Below are 25,264 nucleotides of genomic sequence, written 5' to 3'. Positions count from 1 at the left end.
TTTCGCCCTCGCTGTATTCCTGTGCAACATAGGAAGAGTCCGCCCATGTGAAGTCCAGAACATAGTACGCGCCTCATCTTGCACTGCACCGAAGGTTGTATATAGCTTTTGACCTTTCTATTTCATGCATGTACTGCCAAGCCTGCTTCTTGAGCATTCTTTTCTTCGAGGCAATCGAAGATCTGACCGCCATGTGGCAGGTGCTAGTGCGAGGGGAAAACGCCATCTAGCGATAAGCTTAAAAGCACGATGTATAACAGCACATCTGAACGTCGTGTGCAAGGCGCTGCCTGCATGGTAACGCCAGAGGGCTTTTCCACCGCTGCCTGCAGGACTGCAGGGTAGCACTGACACACAATCAAGATATCTTGCTGATCCCCCACTTGTCGAATCGGCCCAAAACAGGTGCCGCATACGGACATGGTTGTGGACGGAGCACTAAAAGGGTGGGGTGGTCGTGCAGCATTTATATCTTTGTCGCACCCTCGCAGGCAAGTTATCGTTTTGAAGATGATCTAGTCAGGTTGCGCCAACACAGCCAGTGCGGACGGGGCGATCTGGACAGGATCGACTGGCATCCGCACAGCGGCTTACGCAAGTGCGCAGCACAGTGTCTGAACGTGTCGGTCTATGCTGAGCTTGTCGGCGAGGCGGTGGTTCTTAGGGATTCGTGCCGTGCCCTCCGTCGTACGCCCATGTGCTGGTTAACAGCTTGAGGAAAGAAGGAGACTATTTGTGCTGGCTCGTTTGAAAGTGTCTCGAGTAAATACAAGCTTCTTCAGTCACAGTCGGGGTTGCTTGTGGTTGGTACTAGTGCACAGCGATCGCTTCGACATCTGAGTAATAGCATTCTTCGTCATTAAGTGACTTGAGAGCTTGTTCAGCAAAACGTGGAGCTGGCTCTGTGAAAACAGTCCGTGCGCTTCTCGTACTGAACGACTTTGAGCAGATGTGTATGTAATGCACCGCTTGAGCGCAACAACACACGCACGAGGATTCGTTTGAGAATTCCTCATGTCGACGGAAACATATAATTCCCGTGTCGATCTATTGCTTGCGCGATTCTGGGGCCATGAAAGTAAGCAAATGTGCTATGAATACGATTCAGAACGACATTTTGGGGAATTGTGCAGATCTAACACGATGAACCGTTCGCCTCAAGAACACGAACTTCCTAGATAACTCGGGCGTTGCACGATTTTTCTCGTTCAAAATAACTTAACTGAGATTCTCTATCTGTTTCTGTTCGCTGATGTCTTATTCAGGTCTTTTCCCCACGTCTCGTTGAAGCGTAGGCCGCACTCAGTCCGAACATCACACGTCCGAAAAGGGTTAGCGCGCGGTTGGTCTTTTGTTAGAATCACATATACGCTGACCGCGCCGCCTCACCGCAGGTGCCAACTGCCAATGTGCTTCTTCCAAGTGACACTACATCGGAATCAAGACGCAAGCTCTGTTTCACCCCTTGGGCTATTTAGCCAGATAGTATTTCCCCTGCGCAAAACCAAAAGGAATCGCCTCGGATCTCTTCGTGCCCCGATCATCGCGCTGGCATCAATCTGTTGGCCTGTCTTCCCTTCTAGAACAAAGGTGAAAAGCATTCTGGGAACCTGGATTCACTTGAGCTACCATACGTTTCTATGTTCTCCAGCTGATAATGTATTGTCGTTGTGCATGTTGCCACAAGCCGCATGCAGCACCCGCGCCGCAACCTAGATTTCGCTAAGAGCGAACCGCCTGTGAAACGTTATCGCCTAATACAGCGATTGGAACGATTTCATGCTTACCAAAGGACAGTTAGATATGCCTTTTGTTTTGATTTGAAGGTCCTTGGGCCATAGCTAACCGATATAGGGATTGTAATATGCTGTGCGAAGGTGATAGGGCGAATGCTGTCGCCATTCGGGCTTCATTAGGTCGATTCATGTAGACAAATATGCGCCTGGGTGCGAGAATCCGCACCTTTGCTGGTCCCAGGCTGAGCTTGTTATATTGACACTTATCTCGGCTGATTGCATAGCTTGTCGCGATGAACCGTGTGAATGCCATGTTTCGACTTCGCCGCTCTCGATTGTTCTGCCTCAAACAATCCATTCATACTATATACTTCAAGGATTATACTTTGTTGCCGCCACTTAGGGTTCGACCTAGGGTGCGGTCCGCGTCGCAACTCTGGAAGGACATTCTCTGGAAGATGAGATCGACCGCGCACGCAACATAGTGCCCTCTCAGCAAACTACCAGCAAAGCGTCCATACGGATTGAAGATTTGTATGATCACCCAGGTTCTACTCAAGATGAGTCTGGGGAGAACGTAAAGTACCATGACGATTCCCTGAGGACAGCGGCCATCAAACCATTCTTTTTGCATCCCAGCATGTGGATGTGGGAGATAATCTCACTGTCATGCGCTCTAGCTATTCTTCTGGCCGTGATCATTATCTTGGCCATTTACGACGGGAAACCGAGCCCGGATATCGGTGGTGCTACGCTCAACACAATTATTGCTATAGCTGCAACTCTGTTCAGGATACTTCTAATGGTGCCTGTCATGGATTGTATTTGCCAGCTCACTTGGGTCTGGCTGAAGACAGGCTACAGACCATTGCAAGATGTCTTGGGTCTGGACATGGCGACCAGAGGACCGCTTGGGAGCCTGCTGTTGGTGCTAAACTTTGGATACGGGTAAGCTGACTTGTCGTTCTCAATGATCAGACGTCCTAGTCTTCCTCTTATGTCAATGATTGTCACGAAGTAAAAGCTAATTGAAGTATGTTCAACCAGTCTCAGGGCCTCTGCTGCTGCCTCTATTATTATCATGGGGGTTGCCACAGCTCCGTTCTTTCCACAAAGTGTCAGTCTCCAGGGTTGCAGCATACCCCAAGGCATCTCGGAGACAGACAATCGAACAGCATTTGCATCAGCAGCGTTCACTTACATGGGAAGCATTGGTGCTGCTGGCAGCGACACGGCTCGATTAGGTACTGTATTGGAAATAAAGCTCTCATGTGATTATTTGCCCCCGAACCTTGTCGCTGCAATGGACAGCGGCATGTATTCGTCCAACGTGATTAGCCCTCCCGATCCGCCATATTCATGCCCTACCGGTAACTGCACCTGGGACCCGTTCCTGACTCTTGCCATGTCTGTAAAATGTTTTGACAGCTCGGCTAGCTACTTTCTCAATTGTTCTGAGACTGATAACACCTCATGACCCGAACAACCATTTCGGCCATGCAATATTGGCGATTCAGCTCCCGGAGAACATCCATATTCAACCTATATGGCATATGATAGCTTTCCGTTCTCGAAGGACGTATCGCCAGCAATGTATCTTGATTCGTTCTTCAACAAGACTGACGTTGATTACCACGTTTCCGGTGACCCCCAAGATACGTGGACGTCTATCAATGCCGGCTATGCGTTGTTTCAATGAAAATCGGCTAGAGACCTTTTGGTATTTCCTTCCGAAACCATGAGGCCCTCCATCATCACATCAGAGAGTACAATAGAGGCCAGATACTGCATATTCAGCCCTGAAATCCACGCCATTCAAGCACGGGTACAGAACGGCGCTTACCAAGAGACCTTGATTGGATCCACAACAGATATTGAACCCTTCATGAACGAGAATCCTCCTATTTTAGATCATATCGGTGTATTTCATGATATTGGCTCATCGTAAGAGGGCAATCTCACGTACACATACTTATCTTCTTGCCAGAATTTATCGGAATCGATTCAGTGCAAGTACATTGATGGTGCGAAGCCGATCCACATCACTATCCCTGGCTAGATATTCAGCAACATTCCGGCTGCACTTTCGCACAGTCTGCCGACCACAAACGTCACGAGTGCTCGGCAATATGGCTTGTTTTCCGGCATTGAGTCCAGCGGAGGTGCAGCAAAAAGCCTATATAGGTCTCCACACATAACAAATACCATGCAGACAATTGCAAGATACGATACCATCGCCCTCCGGGCGAACGACACCACGCTGGGGTGACAGCAGAATCCAAAATTTACCATCGATGCTAATTATGTCTCTCCATCGCATCGCGTGGCGGGCACTGTGTATGTCCAAACCGTGCTTCTGCATGTCCGATGGGGATGGCTACTTTTCCCGGCTGCAATGATTTTCTTTGTAACGGTGATACTCTTCGAGACAATTAGCATTAGTCAACCTGCAGATGTAGGAGTATGGAAGAACAACTTTCTAGCGGTCCTTCTAAACACTCAGTGGAGACCCGAGACGGAGATGATGGGTGCGGCAACGAGAAGGTACTTGGGGATGATGGCGCAGGGGTTTGAAGCAAAGACTGTTTACGGAGAGGGCGGCTCCGGCGATTGCCCATCTGTGATCATACGGAAGAGGCCTGTGGTAGCTCTGAGCCGCATTCATTCAGACCACAGTGGCTGACACAGATAATGGGACTATTAGCGAGCGCACCGTATATTGTATTAACTTAGTCTATTGTACGTTTTCAAACTTATTGTGTAACAAGTCAGCGTAGATATTCATAGTATGGGCATAGTACGACACGCTTCGAAGCTGCCCATTTTTATTGTCGATCACCGTGGGCTATCTTTTCCAATGAACCATTCAGCTCGATTAGATGCCAGCCATTCCAACTGTTCTATAGCTGCTGTGAGTGTTTGCTATAGACCAGCTCAACACGCCTTCCATTCGGGCACTAAGCTAACCGGATGAGGTCACTAGCGTCGCTAGGCTCCAGTGTCCCCTCGCTCAAAGCGTGCTTGCCATTCAACCATTCGACGTCCACTCCACATTCCCCTTTGACGGCACACCTCAACGATGCTTGAGATTGCCTGTTTCAATGTTTCTTCCGCGATTGCTGCAGCAGAGGCGGGCGCCGACCGTATCGAGCTTTGCGCCGATTACGCTGCTGGTGGTGTCACTCCTTCCGTCGACGCCTGGGATGAGATTCGCAAAGCGACATCAAAGCCCATCAATGCCATGATTCGACCAAGGCCAGGAGACTTCGTTTATACCACGCTGCAGCTCTACCAAATGAAGCTGGACATCCTGAACTTCAAGCCAGTAGCGAGCGGATTCGTCTTCGGCATTCTGGATTCGGAAAACCGAGTTGACGAAGCGCGCAATCGTGAGCTTGTGGAGATGGCAGCAGGCCTTCCGTGCACATTTCACCGGGCATTCGATACAGTTCCAGATCAAGCGGAAGCAGTGGAGAGCTTAATACGTTGCGGCTTCACGTCGATCTTGACTAGCGGAGGCCCGGCCGACGCTGTGTCCGGGGCTGGGAACGTCGCTCGGCTGCAGAAAGAATTCGGTAGCCGGATCACATTCATTCTCGGAGGTGGTATTCGATCTAGTAATTTAGCAGCGCTACGCGAACAAACGGACGTACCATGGTATCATTCCGCGGCTATCACACAGCCCGGTGAAATGGTTGACCGGGATGAAGTTTCGAGATTACAGAGCATACTGAAGAACAATTGAGAAGACTAAAGCCATGCGTCATACCAGTGTGGTGCAATTCTTCGGATCGTCTATGTACAGCACGCCGAATATTTACAAGCGAAATTAACATTATCAAGTACGGGTATCATCCTCATCGTTTTTCCCAAATTCGTCAGGGTGTCTTTCTCTATACAGCGTATAACAGGGCTGCAAGTCCCACCATAATAAGCGAAGGAGTGCCTTTATCCGCAGCGCCTGGAGTAGACGTTGCGGAAGTAGCTTCATTCCCTGACGTAGCGGAACCGGTTGCCTGGGATGCAGCAGTACCTGACGGGGCGGAGGTCTGGCCTGAACTTTGTGCCGATGCCGTCGCAGTCGTCTCTACAGATGTCTGCGCCGGTACGGAAACACTTCCTACAATCGCTGTCGGGGGGATCGCACTACCAACACCAGCTTCGGTCCATTGAGGAGGAATCGAGAGAGTTGCCGTGTTAGGTTTCGCCGCGGGATCCTCTGAGTAAATGTTTCCTTCCGTGCCATCCTTCGAATACTGGCCAGTGAATAGATTCGCCTCCGAACCGCCTTGCGTGTAATTCCCAGTCGTCAACGAACCATACGAACGATCTGCGAATGCAAAGTTCGTGGTGAACTTGTCGTAACACATGGGAATGTTCAGATTTTGAACGTTAACGCAATCCAGCGTCTCCGCGCAGCAAAACCCGCCGTCGCGAGCTTCAACCGAATCCGCTGATCGCGCCCTGAAATGAATGTCTTTCACCGAAGCCAAGACGTCCGTGTAGAGGGAGCTTAGGTCGGTCCCGATACTGGGTGGATTGGTTCCAGTTGCACCCGAAGGATTGCAAGCGTTGCAAGCGTCGCGTGCTAATTTCTCCAGAGGAGTTGCGAGTGCGCTTGCAATGAAGGCCAAAGATATAAGCCGGAGCGACATGGTGGCTTGTAAAAGTAGCGCGATGGATCCAGAGTTATGGAGGGTTCTCAAAGTCTGTGCTACAATAAGGGGTTGGTGTTGACAGTCTGTGATGGGTTCAAACGAAAGGCGGCAGCAAAATGAGGGCGTGGAACTAGTGCAACGAAAGCAACAGGTGAAAAGCGAGTGAACGAAAGTCAGACGATAACCCGCAGGGGATGGCTTGGAGTTTATCTCTCAGTGCATGGGGGACGCACGGGCTCGACCAACGCCGCCGTGCGCCAGACTTTCCACGAGGGTTGTGCCGTCACATGCGCGACTCCGACTGGTTCTCTTAGAGATGCATGGCGGCAGATCACCAGGAGCCATGCATGAAGACACGCGCCACTTGACGCCTTTGTCGCTTCGGGGCCTGCCTTGACTTCTGATTGGCTGTCTTGCCATCTATGCATAGTCTGATTGAAACGACACACCACGCGTTTTTCATTTGCGTCACTCGCATCCTCAAGAGTCTCCTTCTGATCAAGCACCCAAGAAAAGTCACGTTCGCATATCATACAGGACGACTGAGCCTGAAGAAAACTGCGTTGGCGCGCACTAACGGGTCTACCACGAGGAACTATCGGTCGTGGTCCGTGTAGCATTGGCACACCACCATTTCCCAATCTTGCTCGCCCAGAAAAAAACATCGGAACCCATCGCGCGGCGACTTGAGCGCCTGGCGCCGTGTCACTAGGTGTATTGGGGAGCAACTATGCACCTACCAGCCCGTGGGGTCGAGCCGTTTCTGCCAGGGCAATGCGCTCGCCTCCGCACCGTTTCACGTCCGTTGAGATGCTAGCCGCTTAGCGCACGCCATTCACGTGCGGACGCGCTCTAGTGACTTGTTAGAATCCTCGTCCGGCTATCGGCACGTCAGTTCTCAGCCCGCACGCACCTTACTTTTGCAATTGCGCGCCTGGATATTCGATAATGTTCGCGAATGAGAGTGGGGATCGCGGCGATCGTCGATTAGATCAAATCCTACTTTCTCGCTTCGAGGCCACGCATGTGGGTTTGCGCCCACGTTGTACAGATACGATTTCCATCCCAGTAGTCTGGCACCCGTCTGGCCATGGATTCCCGAGCATTCGCGATACGTTGCATGCCCTGCTCGGTTGCACAACAACACGACAGAACTCCACAGCTTTGGAGCTGCGTCATCTTCACGATTTCTCAACATCGCAGCTCTCTTGGCTATTGGCAAAGACCACAATGGCGATAGTTTCATTGGAGCTATATTGGGCACCCGCAGCTAGCAGGTCAAGCCCTAAGGGCGGATGATCCACTGGCAACCGAATCCGGAGAGTGGCTCCACATCGGTATACGCTTGTTTTTGCAGATCTGAAAATACACACCGCATGCAGACGACCTAACATATAGGTCTAAAAAAATCCTATTTTCTGAGCTACGTTGGTACCTTTCAGGGCCGCACTGATGTAGCTGCAGTATCGGCGACTATCTGCTAGGGTTATTTACCAACGCCTTTCGCTCAAGGTCCTGTAGCTCAATGCCATCAAGCAAGTCTGAGCCTTTCTGCGCTTTCCTTCCCTCCTCGCGCTTCCGATCCTTCCGAGATTCGCCTTCATCCCACGCCCACTGCTCTGCATAGCTTATCGGCCACAACGCAAACACTCCCAAGAAGCAGAAGAACGTCGCCCAGAACTGCCACAGCCACACGAAGATCCAGCTCGGTGGTATGACAAACTTGACGAACTCATCTGTCTGGTACAGATCATTCTGGCTCTGAATGTAATATTTATTGTCGTCGCGATTTTGCTTGAGCTCGAGAACGGTGGTGAGGTTCACGCGCGCACGGTGGAACGGGACCATCCAGATGCCAAAGACCTGAGTAATGTTGACGTAAAGGATGAGGTTTCGCTCGTCGTATGCTGGGGCGGTCCGTCAGCCTGAGCTGCAATGGTATTTTTGTGCCATCGACCCCGAAAGAGAAGCGCCTGGGGACTGCTCACCCACTGAATTGACCGTCAACTCAATCTTAGGACTCAATATCTTGTACCACCGGTATATCGCCCTAATTAGGGACCGGGAGTTGTCAAAGCTTCCGGTCCGGCAAAACGGATGCGTGAAAGACGCATTTGATGTGAAGTATGTCTCGATTGTTTCGCGCTGTATCGACGGCGGCGATTGTGTGAGCAGATGGATCACGCCGGTGATGTCTTTCGCTGCGGATTGTCAGTACTTTGCGACGATTTCCGGGGGTTTGCAATCGCGCACCTGGGTTTTCCATTGCGAGAGCTTTTACTTTGAGGGATAAATTGGTATTTCCTCGTCGCTGGAAGAAGACCGAGGCTGCGCTGATGTTGTGGTCGAGTGTGCGCGAGCCCGACTTTCACATGCATTGACGTCATGCGTCGCGCCATTGTGATGGAACGACTGGCTCGAGCTGGACCCTCATCACGGGTACGCTCCGACGAGGCGGACTTGGCGACACGACGATCTCATCACCGGCGGCGGCAATGCGCAGCGTGGAAGGTCAGTCGGAGATCAGAAGCCCAGCGACCGTTGTCGAGTTGCCCCTTGCTCAGCACATGACTCGCGTGCATCGTTGTTTAAACGACACAAGTTACTGCTTAACTTTGTATCAGGTCAGACGATGAGTTTGTACCCGGACCTTGGCCAACTCGAAAATTCTCGCATCTCTGCTTTGGACTCCACAGGATCCAATCCATCCATTTTGCAGTATGAATGCTTTAGTCCCAGTTTGGCATGTCGCTGGATGACGCGTCACCTGTCCGCGACGCGAGAAAGCTTATCGCAACGTCCAACCCCAGCTTCAACGTTGGGGTTTCCAGCTTGAGCTAAACTATTACTGCATCAACATGTCTCTCTGAAGTTGAACGGATTCCCTCGTCCCTGTTGATATGGCCTTCCGCGCCGCTCTTGCGAGCGTTCTCGCGTTCAGCCCAGCCATCCAAGCCTCCTCTCTGCAGTTCATTGATGATCTGAACTTCACGTCTCCCTCGCCTCACATCGCACACTCTCTTTCAGCCCTGCTATCTGTACATCCACAGACCCTCTTTCCCAACGGTCATACTATCGCATCTGCGACCATCCCACGCCACACGCTACTTTACCATGGACGCCACGACGACCATGCAGTGCCGAGCCCAGAATGGCTCGCTTTTGACGTATACATGGCATATGCGATCATGGGCAACACGCCGGACAGTAGGATGCTTACCTTCAGGCTCGAGAAAGACATCAAAGCGGTCTATTTCGACGGCGCAAGTGCAAATCTGATGGGTGATGGAACGTGGAGTCAGATGGTGTTCATCAAGAACGGTACAGAAGGTATGAAGAGACCGGGGTGGGTAGGGCCGCCTCGTGGAGGAAGACCACCTCGAAAAGGGAAAGATGGGGACAGTCCACCACGGAGACCGCCAGGAGGACATCCGCCAGAGCACTGGAATCCGCTTGCGGATGAGTACTTCCGTGCCAGAGAATTATGCAAGTGGTTGAAGGAGAGTGGTCTTGGAGGAAAGGGATGGGGTTACGAAGCCATTGTCAGGATGAATGCGGGGTTTGAGCTTATTTGGTGCGACTTTGAGAGCCCATCGCTGGAGCTGGTGTCGAACTTGAACGTTTCGGCGCCACAGGTGGCTGATGGCGCGAAACCTGCTCAGACAGAGTTGCAGCAACCCTACATCCAGCGCCCGATCCAACTCAGCGCTCGAGATCGATTAGAGACCGAAGATGAAGGGCCCAATGGTCCTGGAATGAGCGACCCAAGAGAACCCTTTAGAAATACATCCACTTGGTTCTGGTTTTCCGCCGCTGCGAAGAGGTATGCGGGTGATGCGCGCATCAGGCTCGATGCGGGTGGTGTCTTTTCGTTCTATGAGCCAGGGTTGCAAAATCAATCTCGTGTCAGGGTAGCAGAGGACATTGAGCGTTTCGGTTTGAGACGCGATGGAAGATGGAGGTCTACACCGTTCATGGGCGAGACAGGGCGGGAACAGAAGCTTCTGGACCTGCAACGACGGCGGAGACAGCACCGACTGACGAGCGTGGATCGACAGGATGCACAGTACATGCGTCAAGCCGTGGAGCAACGATTACGAAACAATCTCCATACAAACCACGATGGATCGGGTATCGACTGGGTACACATCGCGAAAGAAATTGTCACGCGCTACAGTGACGAACTGAAGACGCTCCTCAGCTACGTCTCAAGCGATATCCCGAACATGGACGAACATGATTCTCTCAAAGAATGGCTCGCGACACTCCGCCAACTTACACACTGGTTCCTCCTCCCCTTCTTCGAATACCCGAGTTCCCTCCCATATGAGGACTTTGACCTCGCCATGCTCTTCGGCACCCGCTCGCCCCAAGCCCAAGCCGCCCTCGATCGCTGCGTAACTCAATACACCGTCAACAAAGAGCACATTCACGATGCCGACGTCGTCTTCTCCCACGCCATCACAGGTACACTACACGCCCTGTGCAGCACAGCCATCAAGATCGGACTCCACGTCGAGTACCACTGGTTCATGTACTTTCAGCCCGCCGATCCCTCTGCGCCGCCCAAGCCTTTACTACCCCACATCCTCAAGGGCCGAGCGATGCGGTGGAAGCTGGACCTCCAAGAGCTGATTGCGTGGCTTGGCTGGGCTGAACAGGACGTGGGGTGTGAGGAGGAGTGCGGGGTGGGCGAGTACTGCTATGTGCCTATGTGGCCGGTGAATGGGTGGGAGAGACATGGTGGGCCTTCGGGCGGAGAGAGCAGGCATCTGTGGGAAGGCGTGTGTGTGGGGATGGAGAGATATCCGCCCGAGCAATGGGAGGAGTAGGGATACCGAACTATAGCTAGAGCGATGTGTTGTAGCACTTGTTTTCAGGCTGCACGCTAGGCACAATTTATGTGCGGGTTGAATGCGGGTAGAGTCGGCTTACATAAGGCCCCTGAGCTCGTCTTCATCTGGATTTCGCGACCGACTCTCCGAGAAAGGATCTTTGGTGAATGTCAAAGTGAACTCGCTACGCTGGCAATCTCAATTTCCACTCTTTCTGACACCCACCGCTGAGCCCGGGTCAGGTGTGCGCAACTCCAGTTGTCCGTCTCAGCCCCTGCGGAGGCTCGCTATAAATCCATCACACAATCATGATAGAAAGTAGTCATCGCCTACCAACACTGAAGATTCGGTGCAACACTGGGCGTATTATCCTCATATGGACGCCATAGCTATGCGAAGCGCAGATCCTTCGCAGTACTAAGGTCGATAGTGTTCATCGTGCTCCGAAAAGCGTGTACAACTCTTGGCTCGAGGCCCATAGGGGAGCCGATTTAAGAACACATTACCTGGGTACACACAGCAAAGATGTTATACGAGGAGGCACGGAGGAAAGTCTGGCCGATGATGCACCATTGCACAAAGCTAATGCGCAGCGTAAATTGTGAATGCATCGATTGAAAGTCTATATCTACGCTGCACATGTGCATGTCAACCCTTTAAATTCTCACACAGTCGTAGCCGCGAGGCTCGGCACGAGTTCTAAAGACAGGGCATGTTTCTCTCCGCCATCCGAGTGGGAACGTCATTCATGGGGCGCGGAATGATGGCCCAAAGAAGATGGCGTGTGGAGTTGGGCGCCTTTGCAGGTCGCAATCCCTCAAACCTTGACAAACTTGGTGTGGCTGCCCTCGGCAATGACGGCGCCCCGCTCGCCATCGACAACCTTGTAGATGCAGCACTTTGTGAACGCCAGGGTGCCGCCGACCTTGGTCGCGGTGCCCTCGATCTCGACCTCGTCACCCTCCCGCGCCGAGCTCTGGTACGTGACGTGGATGTCGGTGCTGACGCCCGTCTTGGAGCGCTTGTCCCACGCCGCGATGGCCATGCCGCCGACCCAGTCGAAGAACGTGGCCGACGTCGACCCATGGATGCCGCCGTGCGAGTTGACGTGGTTCTTGGTCAGGATCACACGCGCGCGCACGACGCCCTTGGACGCGTGGGTGAACCTGGCGTCGGAGAGGACGAGCTGGTAGATGGCGCTGTGCGGCAGGCGGCCGGCCCAGTACTGCTCGACAAAGGACAGCAGCTCGGGGTCGTTGGCGGGGGCGGCCATGGCAGGCAGTTCGGGGACGTGGTCGCTGGTCGAGGGTCGTGGGACGGCGTCCGAGGCGAGATCGGCCTGCAAAAAGAAAGCGCAGCGCGGCGCAATGGTTTCGCCGGACCGTGGGCGCAGGGGGCAGCGCGACCGCGCATCCCCGAATAAGCCTGCGCCAACGGGCGGCGTGAAACGTTGCTGAGCCAGCTTATCCCGCCGCCGTAGCCAGATCGCGCCCCACAGGACAGACTCTCGACGCTGCGCCGTTTCGCTGGCTGCCGCCCACCGCACTCGAAAGCACACCAGACGAAGGGTGCCGTCCCCCAATGTTTGCGCATGCCCTAGCGACACCATGAGCGACCCTATCGAGCCCGTGCCGAGCCTGCGCGACCCGCTTGCGCCCGTGCCAGATACCCCCGATGCCGCCGAAGAGAGCCCTCCCCGCGCCGACGCCGCCAAAGCCGCTGCGAATGCGCCGCCCGTGGACTGGAGCGCGCTGCTGGACCGCGCGCTGGTGTTCCTGTCGACGGCAAGCAACGAGACGCTGGGCGCGTGCTTGGTTGGCCTGGGCGCGGGGACGTACCTGGTCCTGGGACGAGTGGGCTTGATCCTCATCGGCGTGGTCGGCGGCGTGGCCCTGCATGCGACGTGGGAAAGCCATGCGCACGGCGACCGCGGCCCTGAGACGAGCCACGAGGTGCGGCGCAAGGAGCTGGGCGTAGACATTGCACATCGCGTGCTCTCGTGGCGGGAAAAGCGAGACAAGAGCAGCGGCGACGACGACCATGACGCCGACCTCAGCGTCAAGCTGTACTCGGGCCAGGAGCTCGACTTCTCAGACTTCCGCCCCGAGACGGCAGCGGCGCTGACGGAGCTGACGGACGCCATCATTCGCGACTATGTCAAGTATGCTCGTGCTCGCCATCTGCTTTCCATGTACATGTCTAATGCAATGCAGGTGGTGGTACAACCCCATCATTCCCAACGAAACTCTCTTCCCCAACTCGTCGCGCCAGACGTTGACTGCTTTCCTCATCTCCATGTCCACCCACCTCTCCCGCAAGCGGCCTGCCGATACGTTCGTCGATTTCGTGACCAAGTCCTCGTCCTTTATGATCATCTTCTTTTCCGAGCTGGCCAATGCTATCCTGGCGAACCCCGGCGACAGTGCGACTGAGGCCGTGGATCTGTACCTGAAGATGAAGCGCGATAGCACGCTGGCCACCATCCTCGACAAAGACTTCCAAACGAAGCAGCTCGGCGGTGTCGCCGAGGACATCCTGCAAAACTACCTGGAACCCAAGACGTACAACTGCAAGCCAGCACGCGAGTTTCTGCACCAGATCCTGGCCAAGGTGGTGCTGGAGATGATCGTCGCCACGTGTTCCAAGCCCGAGTGGATCAACGGCTGGATCGTGTACGCGCTTGAGGACGGCGAACCGGAGCTCATGGAAGCCATTGATGCCGGCGTTGAGGCATCACCCCTTGGCAATGCCAAAGAAAGCGCCGAGAGGCGGGAGCACAACGAGGAGGTCAGGAAGCACAAGCGCGTTGTAAGCAGGGCACAGCAGGCCATGGACGAGGCTATGCAGGAAGCGCAGCGGTTGAACCAGATGATTGCAGCTGAGGTAAGCCGACTGGATCAGCGACTTTCTTCAAGATGCGAACACCTCGCAACACCAAGTGCGAAAGAAAGGAATGTTGCTAATGTAGTTCCAGGATGCCAGACGGCTGAAAGAGCAACAACACATGTCAAGTTCGTCCTTGACCGACGACCAGTCCGAAAGCACTACGCAGGGCGTAGTCACCCCAACTTCCTCGCAAAGCGAAACGCTCGCAGAGAACGACATGTCAGCCTTTGGCATCTCAAATATGCCCGCGCAGTCCTCACAATCATCCGACACGCCACCTCCAGGCCAAGAGAACGCGCAGCCGCGGAAAGAAGCCTTCACCAGCTTCGACCAGCTGGTCTCGAATGCTCCTCCCACAGCACTGATGGACAACCCACCACCTGCACCCCCGCCACTGACACTCCACAACTGCAAGATGACCATCTTCGATGACTCTATGCCGGGCGAAAAGGGAATGATCAAGAACAAACCCACCGCCGAGTACCTGATCCAGATCGAACCTTCGCTGGACTATTACAAAGGTTGGATGTCCGCAAAGAAGTATGCCGATTTTGAAACGCTTCACGAGGTGCTTCGCCGCATAGCGCCCATCACCGGCGCGATGGGTTTCGTGGAAGCCCACAAGGACCTGCCAACGTGGAAGAACCACACAAAGGCGTCGCTCCGCGGCGAGCTGGAGCGGTACCTGAACGATGCTGTGCAATACAGGCCTCTCGCCGAAAGCGAAGGCATGAAACGCTTCCTCGACAAAGAGATTGGCAACGGCAAATCACCTGGCGCAGGCGGTATCTGGCCCGGTCAGGCATTCGAGACGATGGGCAAGGGCATGATGAATGTCCTCACTCAAGCACCCAAAGACGTCGCGGGCGGAGGGAAAGCGCTCTTCGGGGGTGTAACAGGCGTATTGGGCAGTGTCACCACCCCATTCGGCGCGAAGAACGGGAAGAAGCGCGCAGACTCGGCGTCGAGAAGCCCAAGTGTGTCGCGCACCTCGACCTCCACGTCCAATGCACCCATTTCAAACCGGCATGGCCGCGCTGAAAGCACGGTTTCCGAGCTCCCAACGCACATCCGGTCCGAAAGCACCATGTCGTTCGCTGCGAAGCGTACATCGACAGAATCTCTCCGCGCCGCAAGTTCGCCCATAATAGATCAGCAGCCGCAGAGAGAGGCGCCCATGGAGCGGCGGCCAAGCTACAACCCCGATGGCGATGGCAAGCGCTCCGGTCCGAGCAGCCTGTTCGGTGGGTCGAGAAGTGCGAGTCGGGCCGCGAGCGTGAGGGAGAGCATGGATCTGTCGCCCACGATGGGCGGCGACCAGCTCATGAGTAAGTCCTGCACCCTTGAGAAGGAAAGCGCGGTAATACTAACGTCAAGCAGACCTCCCTCCAATGCCCTCTGAGATATCGGACGACTACACCGACCCCGTTCACAGCCGGCACCCGTCACGCGCATCAACTACTTCCATTCCCATCGCCACAGACGCACCTCCCGTTCCTCCCCTCCCCCGTCGCCCCTCCGCCATCTCCCTCACCTCCTCCAATCTCGCACCCGCAGTCCCCACTGCAACTGCCGCCTCCTCCCCGGAGCGCAGCAAAAAGAAAGACAAACCCAAAGCCGCCCACGCGCCCCTCTCCGAGCCCGAAACCACTGTCCTCATCGAGCTCTTCTTCGCCACCATCAACGAACTTTACACCCTCTCATCTGCGTGGTCCCTCCGCCGCACCCTCCTGAACGCCGCAAAAACATTCCTCCTGCGCCCGGGAAACCCGCAATTGACGTCCATCCAGACGCTCATGCAGTCCACCGTTCTCGACGCGAATACCTCCGACGAAGGGCTCGCGTACCACATTCGCAAGATACGGGCGAATGCGCTACCCACTGAGGCGGAGAGTAAAGACTGGGAGAAAGAGTGCGAGAAGAAGGGCTGGGTCGGGGGCGAGATGGGGGAGGAGGAGAAGGAGAGACTTAGGGTGAAGGCGAGGAAGTCGCTGGTCGAGAGGGGGATGCCGCAGGCGCTGACGAGTGTAATGGGGCAAGCGGCGAGTGGGGAGGCGCTGGGGCGGGTGTTTGATGCGCTGCAAGACGCAAGAGTTGCACGAGGCGTGATATTCGGGATTATGCTGCAGGCGTTGAAGGGGGTTACGCAGTAAGTGGGAGGGGATGGGGGCGCGTGCATTGCCGGCGTTCAGGTAGTAAGGGATTGGGATGATGTCTGACACCGTTATATACACACGAAGTAGCACGATTGTAATTGTACGATAGATTACGCTTTGGAAGGCATTCCGCGAGCGGGTAAGCGAGCTCGGGTGGACCGTGCCATGCTCAAACTTCCTGATTCGGCAAGCCGCGAGGACTGTCGATTGCAGCACGAAATTCAACCTCCAAGTCCACAACTTTCGACCCCAACCTTCTTCAAACGGCAGCCTGCCAAGCCCATCGATCCCCGCAGGAGTGCTCAACCTTCTCACCATGCGCGACAGTCCGAGCTTGAACTTCTTGATTGGGCAGTTTTGCAAAATCCGTCTGTTGCCTTGCAAAATTCAACCACTTTCCTTGGACGCTCGAGTCATCGCCAGGTCATCCTGACCTGAGATTTACCTCGGTTGACCTGAGGATCGGTTAGCGCACACATTAGATGAGCATAGTTAGCTTCACCGTCGAGCGTGGGAACCGTCAAACTTCCTAGAAGGGCAAGTTGCCAAGTCGGTCGATCACATCGTGTATACCAACCCTTCTTCACGGGTCGTGGCGACAGGTCATCCTGACCTAGGATTTACCTCAGTTGACCTGTTAGCGCACACACTGAAGGTCTGACCTGACCTGAGCTGCATGACCTGCAACCTGTCTCGGGTCCTTGAGAGTCCCAGACTTCCCGACACGGCATGTCGCAAAAGCCATCGATCGCTGCACATGTCTGTCCACCTTGGCTGTTCCCAAGCCCAAATTGCCCAAATCGGCAACTGCGTGGGCCGTGGATCGTGGTGGGATGGTTTAAACTGTCCCAGGTCGCAGGTCATCCTGACCTACAATTAGCGTACCTGACCTGACCTTACCTAAGCAGGCTAGCGCCAAGAAGAGCTTTTCTTTTCAGGTCAAGTCAGGTCCAAGGTGCAGCTCAGGTCAGGTGTGCGCTAACCCATTCTCAGGTCAACCGAGGTAAATCTCAGGTCAGGATGACCTGTCGCCACCGGCATGACAGGGATGAGGGCAAACTGCCGGATTGGGTAGGTATGGAAGGTGTTGATTGCTGTGGGTGTGAGCTGATACGCTACGGTCAGCTTACAGCACGCGGTCAAAAATCTGGATTGGGTAGCTCCTGAGGAGTGTCTAGGCGGTGGATGTAAGCTGACACTGTTCGCTAACAGTCCGGTGTCAATCTTCTGCCCTGGGTCGGCGTGGGAGGTGTGGATTGCGGCGACGGTAAGACGATAGCATAAACCTTCCCAATTCAGCAATTTCATAAAGCTCGAAGCACGCTGTGGATGAGAGACCGCAAAGCTGAATTCACTGTGCAGTAGTGTGGTACCATGATTGGTTGGCAGACTGTCAGCTGAGAGGCAACAAGTGTCAACCACGGGCTGAAGAGCGGGAACGGTCAATCATTCGTGAATAATGTGAACGAAATGTGGAGTGGAAGGATCGCTGAATAATCCGTGAATAATTCGTCTGAAATGTCGAGTGGAACGTGTTGGTCTGGGGATGGTTCGTCGGTTGCCGGCGCTCTAGCTAGCTCAGTAATCCTTCGTCCAGCTCGGGCACGATGTTGAATAATTCAGAGCGGGCTCCTGTGGTGATGTAGTGGCTCAAGACAAAGCTTCCGCTCCCGTTCCACCAACATGCCACCGTCTCGGACTCAGATTGCTCTACAAAAATGCTCGAGCCCCTGCAAACTGCCGCCGTTGACGCGGTCAACCATCGCGCCGCCCTCCAATCCCTTCCAGTCGCCCTCAAGATCGAATTTCTCGTCGCCCGGCTCACGTCTTCAGCACCCACCGGAACAGTTACAATATTAAGCGCAACAATCTCTGTTCTACTTCTGCCTTTACTGGTGCCGGATCGATTCTGAAAGTTCATCCCGCGGCTGCTGTGCTCGGCTTCTCTTTCGTCCCTTTGCTGGCGTAACCAATTTATACCTGAGCGACATCATTGTTATATTCGCAACTTTTGATACCCATTTGGGGACCGCCATGTCACGAGGTTCCATTTCACATATTCCGCATACGGCACATAGAAAGTCAGATCTCGTAGCAAGACGACCAATCGCTATGAGAACGGTCAGCAGTGCGGCAATATCCAGGCTCGCTCTTCCACCAGATCAATCAGCGTGATACTGCATCCTCAGCAACTTGTCAACTCGAAACACTACAAGTCTAACCCGCAGCAGTGGTACGCTCAAACTTCCAATCCTGCCCGTACATCAGTGATATCCACCCCCATATCTGCCATCTCCCTCCATCTACTGATCAAAGAACAACTCATCCCTCTCATGCTTCTTCCGCTCATGCCGTTTCTCCATCTTACTGCCCAGATACGCGCCCGCCAGCGCTCCCGAAATCGGATGGTCGCCCAGCAACTCGCCGCCAACCATGCCCGCCGCACCGCCGCCGACCGCGCCCATCAAGCCACGCTCGTCTTTGCGAGAGGAGGGCAGCGCTGCGTACGGATCGTATGTGCCGTAGGTGTTGAATGGAGCTCGGTCACCGGGTTGTTGGTACTGGTATTGGGGACTTGGAGAGTAGCGCGGTGGCGGTGGTGGAGGCTGGTAGGCGGAGTAGTTGTTGTAGTTACGGTTGGGCTCGCAGTAGGGACTGCAGTGGTGTTAGAGAGTCACTGCCAAGGGATGGCGTTATCTGAGTCAATTACGCTGGCGGATCGCGGTATGGTTCGTATTGTGGGTAGTTCCGACTGTAGGGATACTGGGTTTGCGGCCGATAAGGTTGGTCTGAGAAGAATGCCTGTGAAGCGGATTGCGTGGGGTATCCGGCTTGTTGATACCATTGGGCTGGAGCCGCGTATTGCTGGTCGGGGGCGGAGGTGTAGGCGTTGTATTTATCAGCCATGGTCGTGTTCATGCGCTCGCAAATATTCGTTGGGACGCTTTCGGGAGTCTCTGAAGCTGATGAAGCCAGAAGCAGTTTGAGAAACCGTGATCAGCCAAGTGAGCGGAAGTAGAAGACAGGGCGTTCACTAAATGGCTCACAAAGTATACTACAAGCTGCAGCCACATCCGAGCAACTGTTGTGACACCGCGCATTCTGGCACCGGAGTCGAACGAAGTCGCGCGCCTGCGGCTGCCGAACATGGCATAGACCGAGCGGGTGTGGCGCCGCTGTAACCTGGCGTACCAGGTATGATGTTCTTCGCTTGTCGACTCAGCATTTAGCGTTGATGATGAATGGTGTCGGAGAAGTAGGAATGTTCCTGATTGGACCACTCTCGGAGTGTCTACGGCGATGACGCATGGACGCGGGGTAGCGTAGCTGCATCGCTACATGAAGTAGCCCCGAAGGGGGAGCATCGTGAGATCAGAGTCAAGGAAGTCAATCCTTGAATTTTGTATGACTCTACGGTTTTCGGGGGCCCGGGAGGGCGCCAGCAACAACACCACCTCTGATTTTCACAATACATCTTCGAGAACTTGATGAAAACAGGATGCAATTCATTCAGATATCCTGTACGGCCGGTGCTTTGAAAGAAAAGGGAGCGACCTCACTAAATGAGCACCGAGAAACCTCAATCAATGCCCGACCACTTGCGTAAACCACATGGAGGTTCACTCCGGCGCAGAAACTGCCACAGAGACAATCGCAATAACCCTCAGCAAATTCGAATCACCCCTGAGCTTTTCCCACAACAAACTGTGCAGCCTCATCCGCATTATCCGCGTATGTCAAGTGGTCGACTGTGATGAATCCTCCGCTGCACACAGCATCGTTCTCGTAGCAAATAGTCAAGGTCTTGCCTTCCGCCCCGGTGATGGCAGTCTGATTCCTCGGGTCTCCAAATGTTACAACCGAACTGACCCTGGACATTGTGTCTGCGGGCAGTGACGCGGCTGTGCCACGGACCACGAGAGCCCCTTGGGAATACCCGGAGACGACTACCTTGGTCTCGGGACAGGTCGTAAGAGCTTGGTTGATAAAGGCAGTCCTGATTCAATTAGCATCAAGATTCTTATTCGGAGATTGTGGATTTCGTGGTGAAGCCACGGCAACAACTTACATGCTCGGCACACCCTCCGTACCATTCTTATTAAATCCAGCGAATGTAGCAGGATACTCCACGCCCTGAACAGCAAGAGACTTGCTACCCAACTGCTCCTTCAACGCATCGAAAAAGGGCGGCCCGGTCACCAACCCAACATTCCCTGGCTCGGTCGTTCCCCGCGCGAACACAACCGTAACATCAGCGCAAGAAGTGCTCTGTGCCAGATCATCTTTCGTTGTGTCGATGCCAACTGCATCAGCCAGGCCTTGTTGCAGCGGTGTCAAAACCTTGCCAACTGCATCAAGTGCAGCTGCGCCTTGTGGTAGGCTGCTAATGAGTCGCAGGAACTGGTTTAAGGGGCCGGAGGGGAACTTTGCAAGAGCGTCTGGGATATCCGCACGCGAATCGAGAGCGGCGGGAGACACCGCGTCTCGCTCGGATATAGGTGCGGATGGTGGAAGAGCCTGGGCAACGGCCACGAAGTATATCGCCGTGATGCCGAGTAGGCTTGCTGTTCGCCTCAGCCGGACTACTGAGACCATCCTGTAGACAATCGATTCGGCTTGGGGTCCTGGAGCTGGAGGAGTGTCCTGAATTGGTGTGCTACTTGGCGGGCGAGAGTCGACATACAAAAGCACCCGCACAGCATGGAACCCCCTTCTTTTATGTTGTTTCGCGCAACAACCAAACGCCCTTCGGATACTTCACACCGAGTTCAAGCCCGATTCAATAGTTTGAGTTGAAATCGTGATCCTTGCCGGCCATGGTGTTCTCCGTGTTATTGCACCAATTGCAGGATCGTTCCCTTGGACTTGAAACAGGAAGAGAGGACATGCTGGGTTCCGAGAAGGTAAACATGTGAGTAGCGTTCGCGCAGTCAGGAGAAGGTGACGTACGGGAACTTCAGTATCGGAATCTCCCATTCCCGTTTCGACCCATGCCGTGCGTCGGTCCGATACCCCGCCAGGTAGCAACGAATGATTGAGGTGGATCGTTGCAGGGCTGCCCTTGACCCCGGTAGCACATCAAAACACGAGCTATTCACAACCGAGGCAAAGTACGCCCACGTCGGCAGTGCACAAACTTACACATCAGTGTTGTCAAATACTCAATCGCATGCGGTTAGCCAGTGTCTGATTCAGAGGAGAAATAGTTACATATGTGGGAAGCTAGAGGTCGTCACCTAGTGTATGGAATCCGTGTTACCGAATGAATGTCGATGTTTCCAGTTCTGTTTTGCAGGGTAGATCCGGTTCTAACATCAATTCTGCAATGCATTCATTCAAGAACACATGTTAAATATTCGGTTAGACCGTCCAGATATCGTCTGCTTTTTCCTCTAGGGCTCTAGGATGCAGAGCCTTTGCAACCCATGCACCACTTACGCGCCGCAGACTCGCCCGCAAAGTTCTCCTGGATCACTGTTATTCGTCTACGATCGAAACAAGCGGTGGCATTCCAGACTTGGAAACCATCGTATGGAATTCTGCGAAGCCCATCCACACACCAGTGTTCAGTACGTGCAGGAGGGCAGGGTCTTCTGGAGTCAATGTATTGAGTGACTTGGTTACGTCGAATCCTTCTTCAAATTCGGTGCTGCTTGCATGCTCGGGCTTAGAAGCGACAACAGCCTTCTGACTGAGCGTCTGCTAGACGCTGGGCCTCACATTGGAAATCCAACCCCATGTGGATGAACGACATCGTGCAGACCCTCTTTTCAATGGAGGGTTGCATAACGCATTATCCTTCCGTGTTCGCCTGGAGGAAGTCTTCTTCGGCATTAGCCACCTCGCAATTTTCCCTTCAGCGATGCCGAGTGACAAAAAGACACTTGCTGGATGTACCTTCACGGTTTCCTCACCCCAACTGCGTGTGGGCGATTATACCAATCAGCAACAGAAGAAGTGGCTGAATTGGGCGCGGGCGTGGATCAAGTATGGCATCAAGCCGAATCTGTAAGGGAATTAATGGACCGGGACACTGAAGGGTGTTTGGTGGTGGGATTACAGGGGTTTTGTGCCTCCTGGGACGACAAACAGTTATCATCAATTATCAAAGTCGGGAAGTAAATTCGGGAGCTGATAGATTCGGGAGCTGATAGATTCGGGAGCTCGAACAGATTCATGTCGTAGTCCGGGTACGAGCGGGAAGATATTGGTCACTTTATTGCATGACAGTTGGTGGGATTCAGATAGCACAGCTGCGCAAGATGACACGCTCATAGGAGCGAGGCTCCCGTATTCTAGGGTGCCAGAGTGATACCCAAACAATGGCAATCGAATTACCATACCCATTCCCTATTTTAGAACCATCACAAGTGCAAATCCTCCTGTGCCAGCTCATCGCAAAATCCAACCAGCTTGTCTAAGATATCTGGCTCCTACCAAAAGTGTAAGCCTCGGACGACAAAAACTATTCGATGGAAGATAAAGTTACCATAGCAGAATGGCCGGCTTTCGGCAACCAATGCAGTTCGCTCTTCGGCAACCGCTTGTGGATCTCATACGCGGCTCTAGGTGGACAAACGAAGTCGAGACGTCCCTGCGCAATGCGAACTGTTCGTCGTCAGCTCAAAGTTGACATTGTGTGTATCTCTTCAACTCACCTGGGATATGTTGAATCCTGTCACACCCATCGACCAGCTCAGTAGGTCCCAAGAAACACTCGTGGAGCATATAGTGGGTACAGATGAGCGCAGAGGTCATCTGCTCCACTTTCTCTTGAAGAATGCGTTCCACGTCGTCGGCTTCTGGCTCCTCTTGAACCGCTGTGAACGTAACTTCTGGTCTGTCCCACTCATAGGCCGCTTCTTGCGCAATGGCAGGATCGTTTGATGTGAGCAGCTCGTGGTACGCTGCTGGGATATTCCCTCGTTTTTCTGGTGCAATGTAGTTCACGAAGCGATCATATACCTCCGGAAAGATCATGGAAGTGGAAAGCGCATGCCTGTCGTTTTCTTCTTGTGTCCCCAGAAAGACGCCCCGAATGACGAGTGATCCGCATCGCTCAGGGTGCGTCTGGGCGTATGCAAGACCTAATGCGGATCCCCACGACCCTCCAAATACCATATGCCACTTCTCGATACCAATATGCTTGCGCAGCGCTTCGATGTCAGATACAAGAGCTGGCGTGGTGTTCTCGCAGGTCTCGCCGCGCGGGGTGGATAACCCTGTACCACGCTGGTCTAGAAGAACAACGCGATAGATTTCGGGGTCGAAGAAGACGGTATTTTGCTTCTTGCAGCCTGTACCAGGCCCACCGTGGAGGAAAATGACTACCTCCTGTCAGCCTCAACGTCACAACTCCAAACCATATCCTCGCTATTGTGACAGCTTACCTGGCTTTCCATCTCTCTTGCCGAATTGGAAGTAATGCACTGTATGTAGATCAGTGACTTGGAGACGGCCATCGCCAAAAGCATCATCGTGTAAGTATCCAGTCTTCAAAGCCATCTCGTGTTTTGCGAATGCTATCTTGAAAATGGAAAAAGAATTTCAAAGTGAGCTTGTTGCTCATTGGGACCTTGGCTTTATAAAGACTGATAAGATGTTGGAGCTTGCTCTAAACGAAGGACGAGACCGTAAGCGGATAAAATTCCGGAAGGCGGCCTCGCAGGCAACGAGGTCACATGTCTGCATCTCACCTTTGGAACCTAGCTCTCTTCAGGCTGCTTCATAAGATCAGTTAGTCAGCTTCATGCAGGAGAGTTTGGAATGATGAGGCTTGCTTTTCAATGATATCGCAGCGAATCCTTAGCGCCTTGGTCCGTTCTCGAGACGGAGGCCTGACAACTATCAGCCTACCCCTTGCCTTCTCTGAAGATGCGCACTGTGTTCAATATCATTTCAAAAACGGTGGATAATCAAGCCCAATTTCCAGAACAAACTATACGCACTTTGAATAACGGATGAAAGTATACTACCGTCCCTCCCTACGTGGCGGGACACCCTGCGTAACGGGACGGCCTCAGCATCTTCTGCCATAACAAAGTTACCAATGGCCGAGAAGCGCAGGTAGTTTCGTAATAAATGCCTCGCACCCCAATTATCATCTGTGACCTATAGTTAAAAATGCACCTTCTCGGTAGCCAACAATACCACGATTGACTGTGGACATGCGCGAGAGCGTTACTTCGGCCTGCTTCGGGTCTACAAGAAAGTTCGTGCATCTTGTCTAGGCCTCGTCGAGCTGTACATAGACATCAAAAGACTATATCCCGAGGAAGGCAGCGAAATATCTAAACTCGTTGCTCCTAGTCAATGATCCACGGCGTGAGCATGGGGAGTTGACAGCGGAGAACCCCCACGTTCTAACGGTACAGATATAATACTCCTATTCTGACTCACGCTTATCTCAAGCTCAAGCTTAAACAATTTATTAATAATGTAGTACTTGTAAGGTTAAAGTCACAGCTACATAGTGTCTAATAGCGTTACGTGCATACGCTGAGCTACTAAACGTAAGATGAATCTCGAGCCTTTAATTCCAATCTTTGCCAGCTCGTGTGAAAGCTTTAATCTTTTTCTTCTTTGTGTACTTGCGCCGTTGTTTGGTGCATTGTAAGATTCAGTACATCATTCCCACCTTTGCGACGCAAGCGCTTCGGAATAATGTTGGCGACATGCACGGGTAGTCGGGTGATCGTTCCCAAGGACAGTGGGGTAAGCAGCGCATGCTCTTTCATACAGACCAAGAGATTCATGGATGTAGTGCCGATTCGCAAGGAGGTGGGCGAGACAGTACACGCTCATCAGCGTGTCTGGATGCTCACGCCCGAGTACCGTCTCTTTCAGCGACAGCGTCTGTCTGATCATTGCTTCCGCCGCCTCGTACTTGCCCTGGCGGCCCAGCACTGATGCCAAGTTGCTCATGGTCATCAGCGTTGATGGATGCTCATGCCCGAGTACCGTCTTAGACAGCGATAGTGTCTGTCTGTGCA

General features: G+C 53.5%; 11 protein-coding genes across 11 annotated transcripts in view; 5 read left to right on the top strand and 6 right to left on the bottom strand.

Annotated features, from left to right (window-relative positions):
- Positions 1–2,376: 2,376 nt before the first annotated feature.
- CC84DRAFT_1248973 (uncharacterized protein) lies at positions 2,377–3,213 on the top strand (the record flags this gene model as incomplete). Its single annotated transcript, XM_018184271.1, has 2 exons — positions 2,377–2,684; positions 2,784–3,213. 2 exons carry the CDS (start codon positions 2,377–2,379, stop codon positions 3,211–3,213), a joined length of 738 nt encoding a protein of 245 aa, XP_018034088.1.
- A 1,561-nt stretch (positions 3,214–4,774) lies between these two features.
- CC84DRAFT_1165909 (uncharacterized protein) lies at positions 4,775–5,944 on the top strand. The gene has a single exon (XM_018178826.1). It carries the CDS (start codon positions 4,816–4,818, stop codon positions 5,479–5,481), a length of 666 nt encoding a protein of 221 aa, XP_018034087.1. The 5' UTR covers positions 4,775–4,815; the 3' UTR covers positions 5,482–5,944.
- On the bottom strand, positions 5,495–6,574 carry CC84DRAFT_1165908 (uncharacterized protein). Its single transcript, XM_018178825.1, has one exon. The coding sequence runs from the start codon at positions 6,389–6,391 to the stop codon at positions 5,630–5,632; it is 762 nt and encodes a 253-aa protein (XP_018034086.1). The 5' UTR covers positions 6,392–6,574; the 3' UTR covers positions 5,495–5,629.
- A 1,199-nt stretch (positions 6,575–7,773) lies between these two features.
- On the bottom strand, positions 7,774–8,905 carry CC84DRAFT_1165906 (uncharacterized protein). Its single transcript, XM_018178824.1, has 3 exons — positions 8,648–8,905; positions 8,383–8,595; positions 7,774–8,301 (listed from the first exon to the last, which is right to left on the bottom strand). Exons 1-3 carry the CDS (start codon positions 8,658–8,660, stop codon positions 7,868–7,870), a joined length of 660 nt encoding a protein of 219 aa, XP_018034085.1. The 5' UTR covers positions 8,661–8,905; the 3' UTR covers positions 7,774–7,867.
- A 275-nt stretch (positions 8,906–9,180) lies between these two features.
- On the top strand, positions 9,181–11,290 carry CC84DRAFT_1165905 (uncharacterized protein). The gene has a single exon (XM_018178823.1). It carries the CDS (start codon positions 9,295–9,297, stop codon positions 11,224–11,226), a length of 1,932 nt encoding a protein of 643 aa, XP_018034084.1. The 5' UTR covers positions 9,181–9,294; the 3' UTR covers positions 11,227–11,290.
- Positions 11,291–11,821: 531 nt separating this feature from the next.
- CC84DRAFT_1123161 (acyl-coenzyme A thioesterase-like protein 13) lies at positions 11,822–12,702 on the bottom strand. Its single transcript, XM_018175651.1, has one exon. The coding sequence runs from the start codon at positions 12,500–12,502 to the stop codon at positions 12,047–12,049; it is 456 nt and encodes a 151-aa protein (XP_018034083.1). The 5' UTR covers positions 12,503–12,702; the 3' UTR covers positions 11,822–12,046.
- CC84DRAFT_1165904 (uncharacterized protein) lies at positions 12,675–16,505 on the top strand. The gene is made up of 4 exons (XM_018178822.1): positions 12,675–13,390; positions 13,443–14,112; positions 14,204–15,443; positions 15,496–16,505. The coding sequence occupies exons 1-4, from the start codon at positions 12,837–12,839 to the stop codon at positions 16,266–16,268; spliced, it is 3,237 nt and encodes a 1,078-aa protein (XP_018034082.1). The 5' UTR covers positions 12,675–12,836; the 3' UTR covers positions 16,269–16,505.
- A 1,810-nt stretch (positions 16,506–18,315) lies between these two features.
- Positions 18,316–19,482, top strand: CC84DRAFT_864782 (uncharacterized protein). Its single transcript, XM_018187694.1, has one exon. It carries the CDS (start codon positions 18,605–18,607, stop codon positions 19,256–19,258), a length of 654 nt encoding a protein of 217 aa, XP_018034081.1. The 5' UTR covers positions 18,316–18,604; the 3' UTR covers positions 19,259–19,482.
- A 339-nt stretch (positions 19,483–19,821) lies between these two features.
- Positions 19,822–20,974, bottom strand: CC84DRAFT_1197370 (cutinase; the record flags this gene model as incomplete). Its single annotated transcript, XM_018181519.1, has 3 exons — positions 19,822–20,268; positions 20,341–20,755; positions 20,956–20,974. The coding sequence occupies 3 exons, from the start codon at positions 20,972–20,974 to the stop codon at positions 19,950–19,952; spliced, it is 753 nt and encodes a 250-aa protein (XP_018034080.1). The 3' UTR covers positions 19,822–19,949.
- A 1,507-nt stretch (positions 20,975–22,481) lies between these two features.
- CC84DRAFT_1260819 (proline iminopeptidase) lies at positions 22,482–23,852 on the bottom strand. Its single transcript, XM_018185014.1, has 4 exons — positions 23,663–23,852; positions 22,931–23,599; positions 22,762–22,880; positions 22,482–22,705 (listed from the first exon to the last, which is right to left on the bottom strand). Exons 1-4 carry the CDS (start codon positions 23,775–23,777, stop codon positions 22,637–22,639), a joined length of 972 nt encoding a protein of 323 aa, XP_018034079.1. The 5' UTR covers positions 23,778–23,852; the 3' UTR covers positions 22,482–22,636.
- A 1,047-nt stretch (positions 23,853–24,899) lies between these two features.
- Positions 24,900–25,264, bottom strand: part of CC84DRAFT_1197368 (kinesin light chain) — a gene marked incomplete at its 3' end in the record, with an annotated part of 3,657 nt that continues 3,292 nt past the window's right edge. Inside the window, exon 3 of the mRNA XM_018181518.1 lies at positions 24,900–25,253. Coding sequence (XP_018034078.1) covers positions 24,900–25,253 — 354 coding nt within the window. The remainder of the gene's footprint in view (positions 25,254–25,264) is intronic.

The sequence above is a fragment of the Paraphaeosphaeria sporulosa genome (assembly GCF_001642045.1).
Source record: "Paraphaeosphaeria sporulosa strain AP3s5-JAC2a unplaced genomic scaffold CC84scaffold_7, whole genome shotgun sequence".
Taxonomy (NCBI): Eukaryota; Fungi; Ascomycota; class Dothideomycetes; order Pleosporales; family Didymosphaeriaceae; genus Paraphaeosphaeria; species Paraphaeosphaeria sporulosa.
The sequence above is the reverse complement of the archived record's forward strand: the minus strand, read 5'-3'. Positions and strand labels throughout refer to the sequence as shown.

What these genes read in the sequence shown, in the direction of transcription:
- CC84DRAFT_1165909 (XM_018178826.1), top strand. Translation starts at nt 4,816, where the DNA reads ATGCTTGAGATTGCCTGTTTCAATGTTTCTTCCGCGATTGCTGCAGCA.
- CC84DRAFT_1165908 (XM_018178825.1), bottom strand. Translation starts at nt 6,391, where the DNA reads ATGTCGCTCCGGCTTATATCTTTGGCCTTCATTGCAAGCGCACTCGCA.
- CC84DRAFT_1165906 (XM_018178824.1), bottom strand. An exon ending in GTTGACGGTCAATTCAGTGG is followed by an intron (nt 8,302 to 8,382) that starts GTGAGCAGTCCC and finishes GGACCGCCCCAG; the next exon opens with CATACGACGAGCGAAACCTC.
- CC84DRAFT_1165905 (XM_018178823.1), top strand. Translation starts at nt 9,295, where the DNA reads ATGGCCTTCCGCGCCGCTCTTGCGAGCGTTCTCGCGTTCAGCCCAGCC.
- CC84DRAFT_1123161 (XM_018175651.1), bottom strand. Translation starts at nt 12,502, where the DNA reads ATGGCCGCCCCCGCCAACGACCCCGAGCTGCTGTCCTTTGTCGAGCAG.
- CC84DRAFT_1165904 (XM_018178822.1), top strand. Translation starts at nt 12,837, where the DNA reads ATGAGCGACCCTATCGAGCCCGTGCCGAGCCTGCGCGACCCGCTTGCG. An exon ending in ATCATTCGCGACTATGTCAA is followed by an intron (nt 13,391 to 13,442) that starts GTATGCTCGTGC and finishes AATGCAATGCAG; the next exon opens with GTGGTGGTACAACCCCATCA. An exon ending in GGGCGGCGACCAGCTCATGA is followed by an intron (nt 15,444 to 15,495) that starts GTAAGTCCTGCA and finishes AACGTCAAGCAG; the next exon opens with ACCTCCCTCCAATGCCCTCT.
- CC84DRAFT_864782 (XM_018187694.1), top strand. Translation starts at nt 18,605, where the DNA reads ATGCTTCTTCCGCTCATGCCGTTTCTCCATCTTACTGCCCAGATACGC.
- CC84DRAFT_1260819 (XM_018185014.1), bottom strand. Translation starts at nt 23,777, where the DNA reads ATGGCTTTGAAGACTGGATACTTACACGATGATGCTTTTGGCGATGGC. An exon ending in CAAGAGAGATGGAAAGCCAG is followed by an intron (nt 23,600 to 23,662) that starts GTAAGCTGTCAC and finishes GACAGGAGGTAG; the next exon opens with TCATTTTCCTCCACGGTGGG. An exon ending in AAGCCGGCCATTCTGCTATG is followed by an intron (nt 22,706 to 22,761) that starts GTAACTTTATCT and finishes CACTTTTGGTAG; the next exon opens with GAGCCAGATATCTTAGACAA.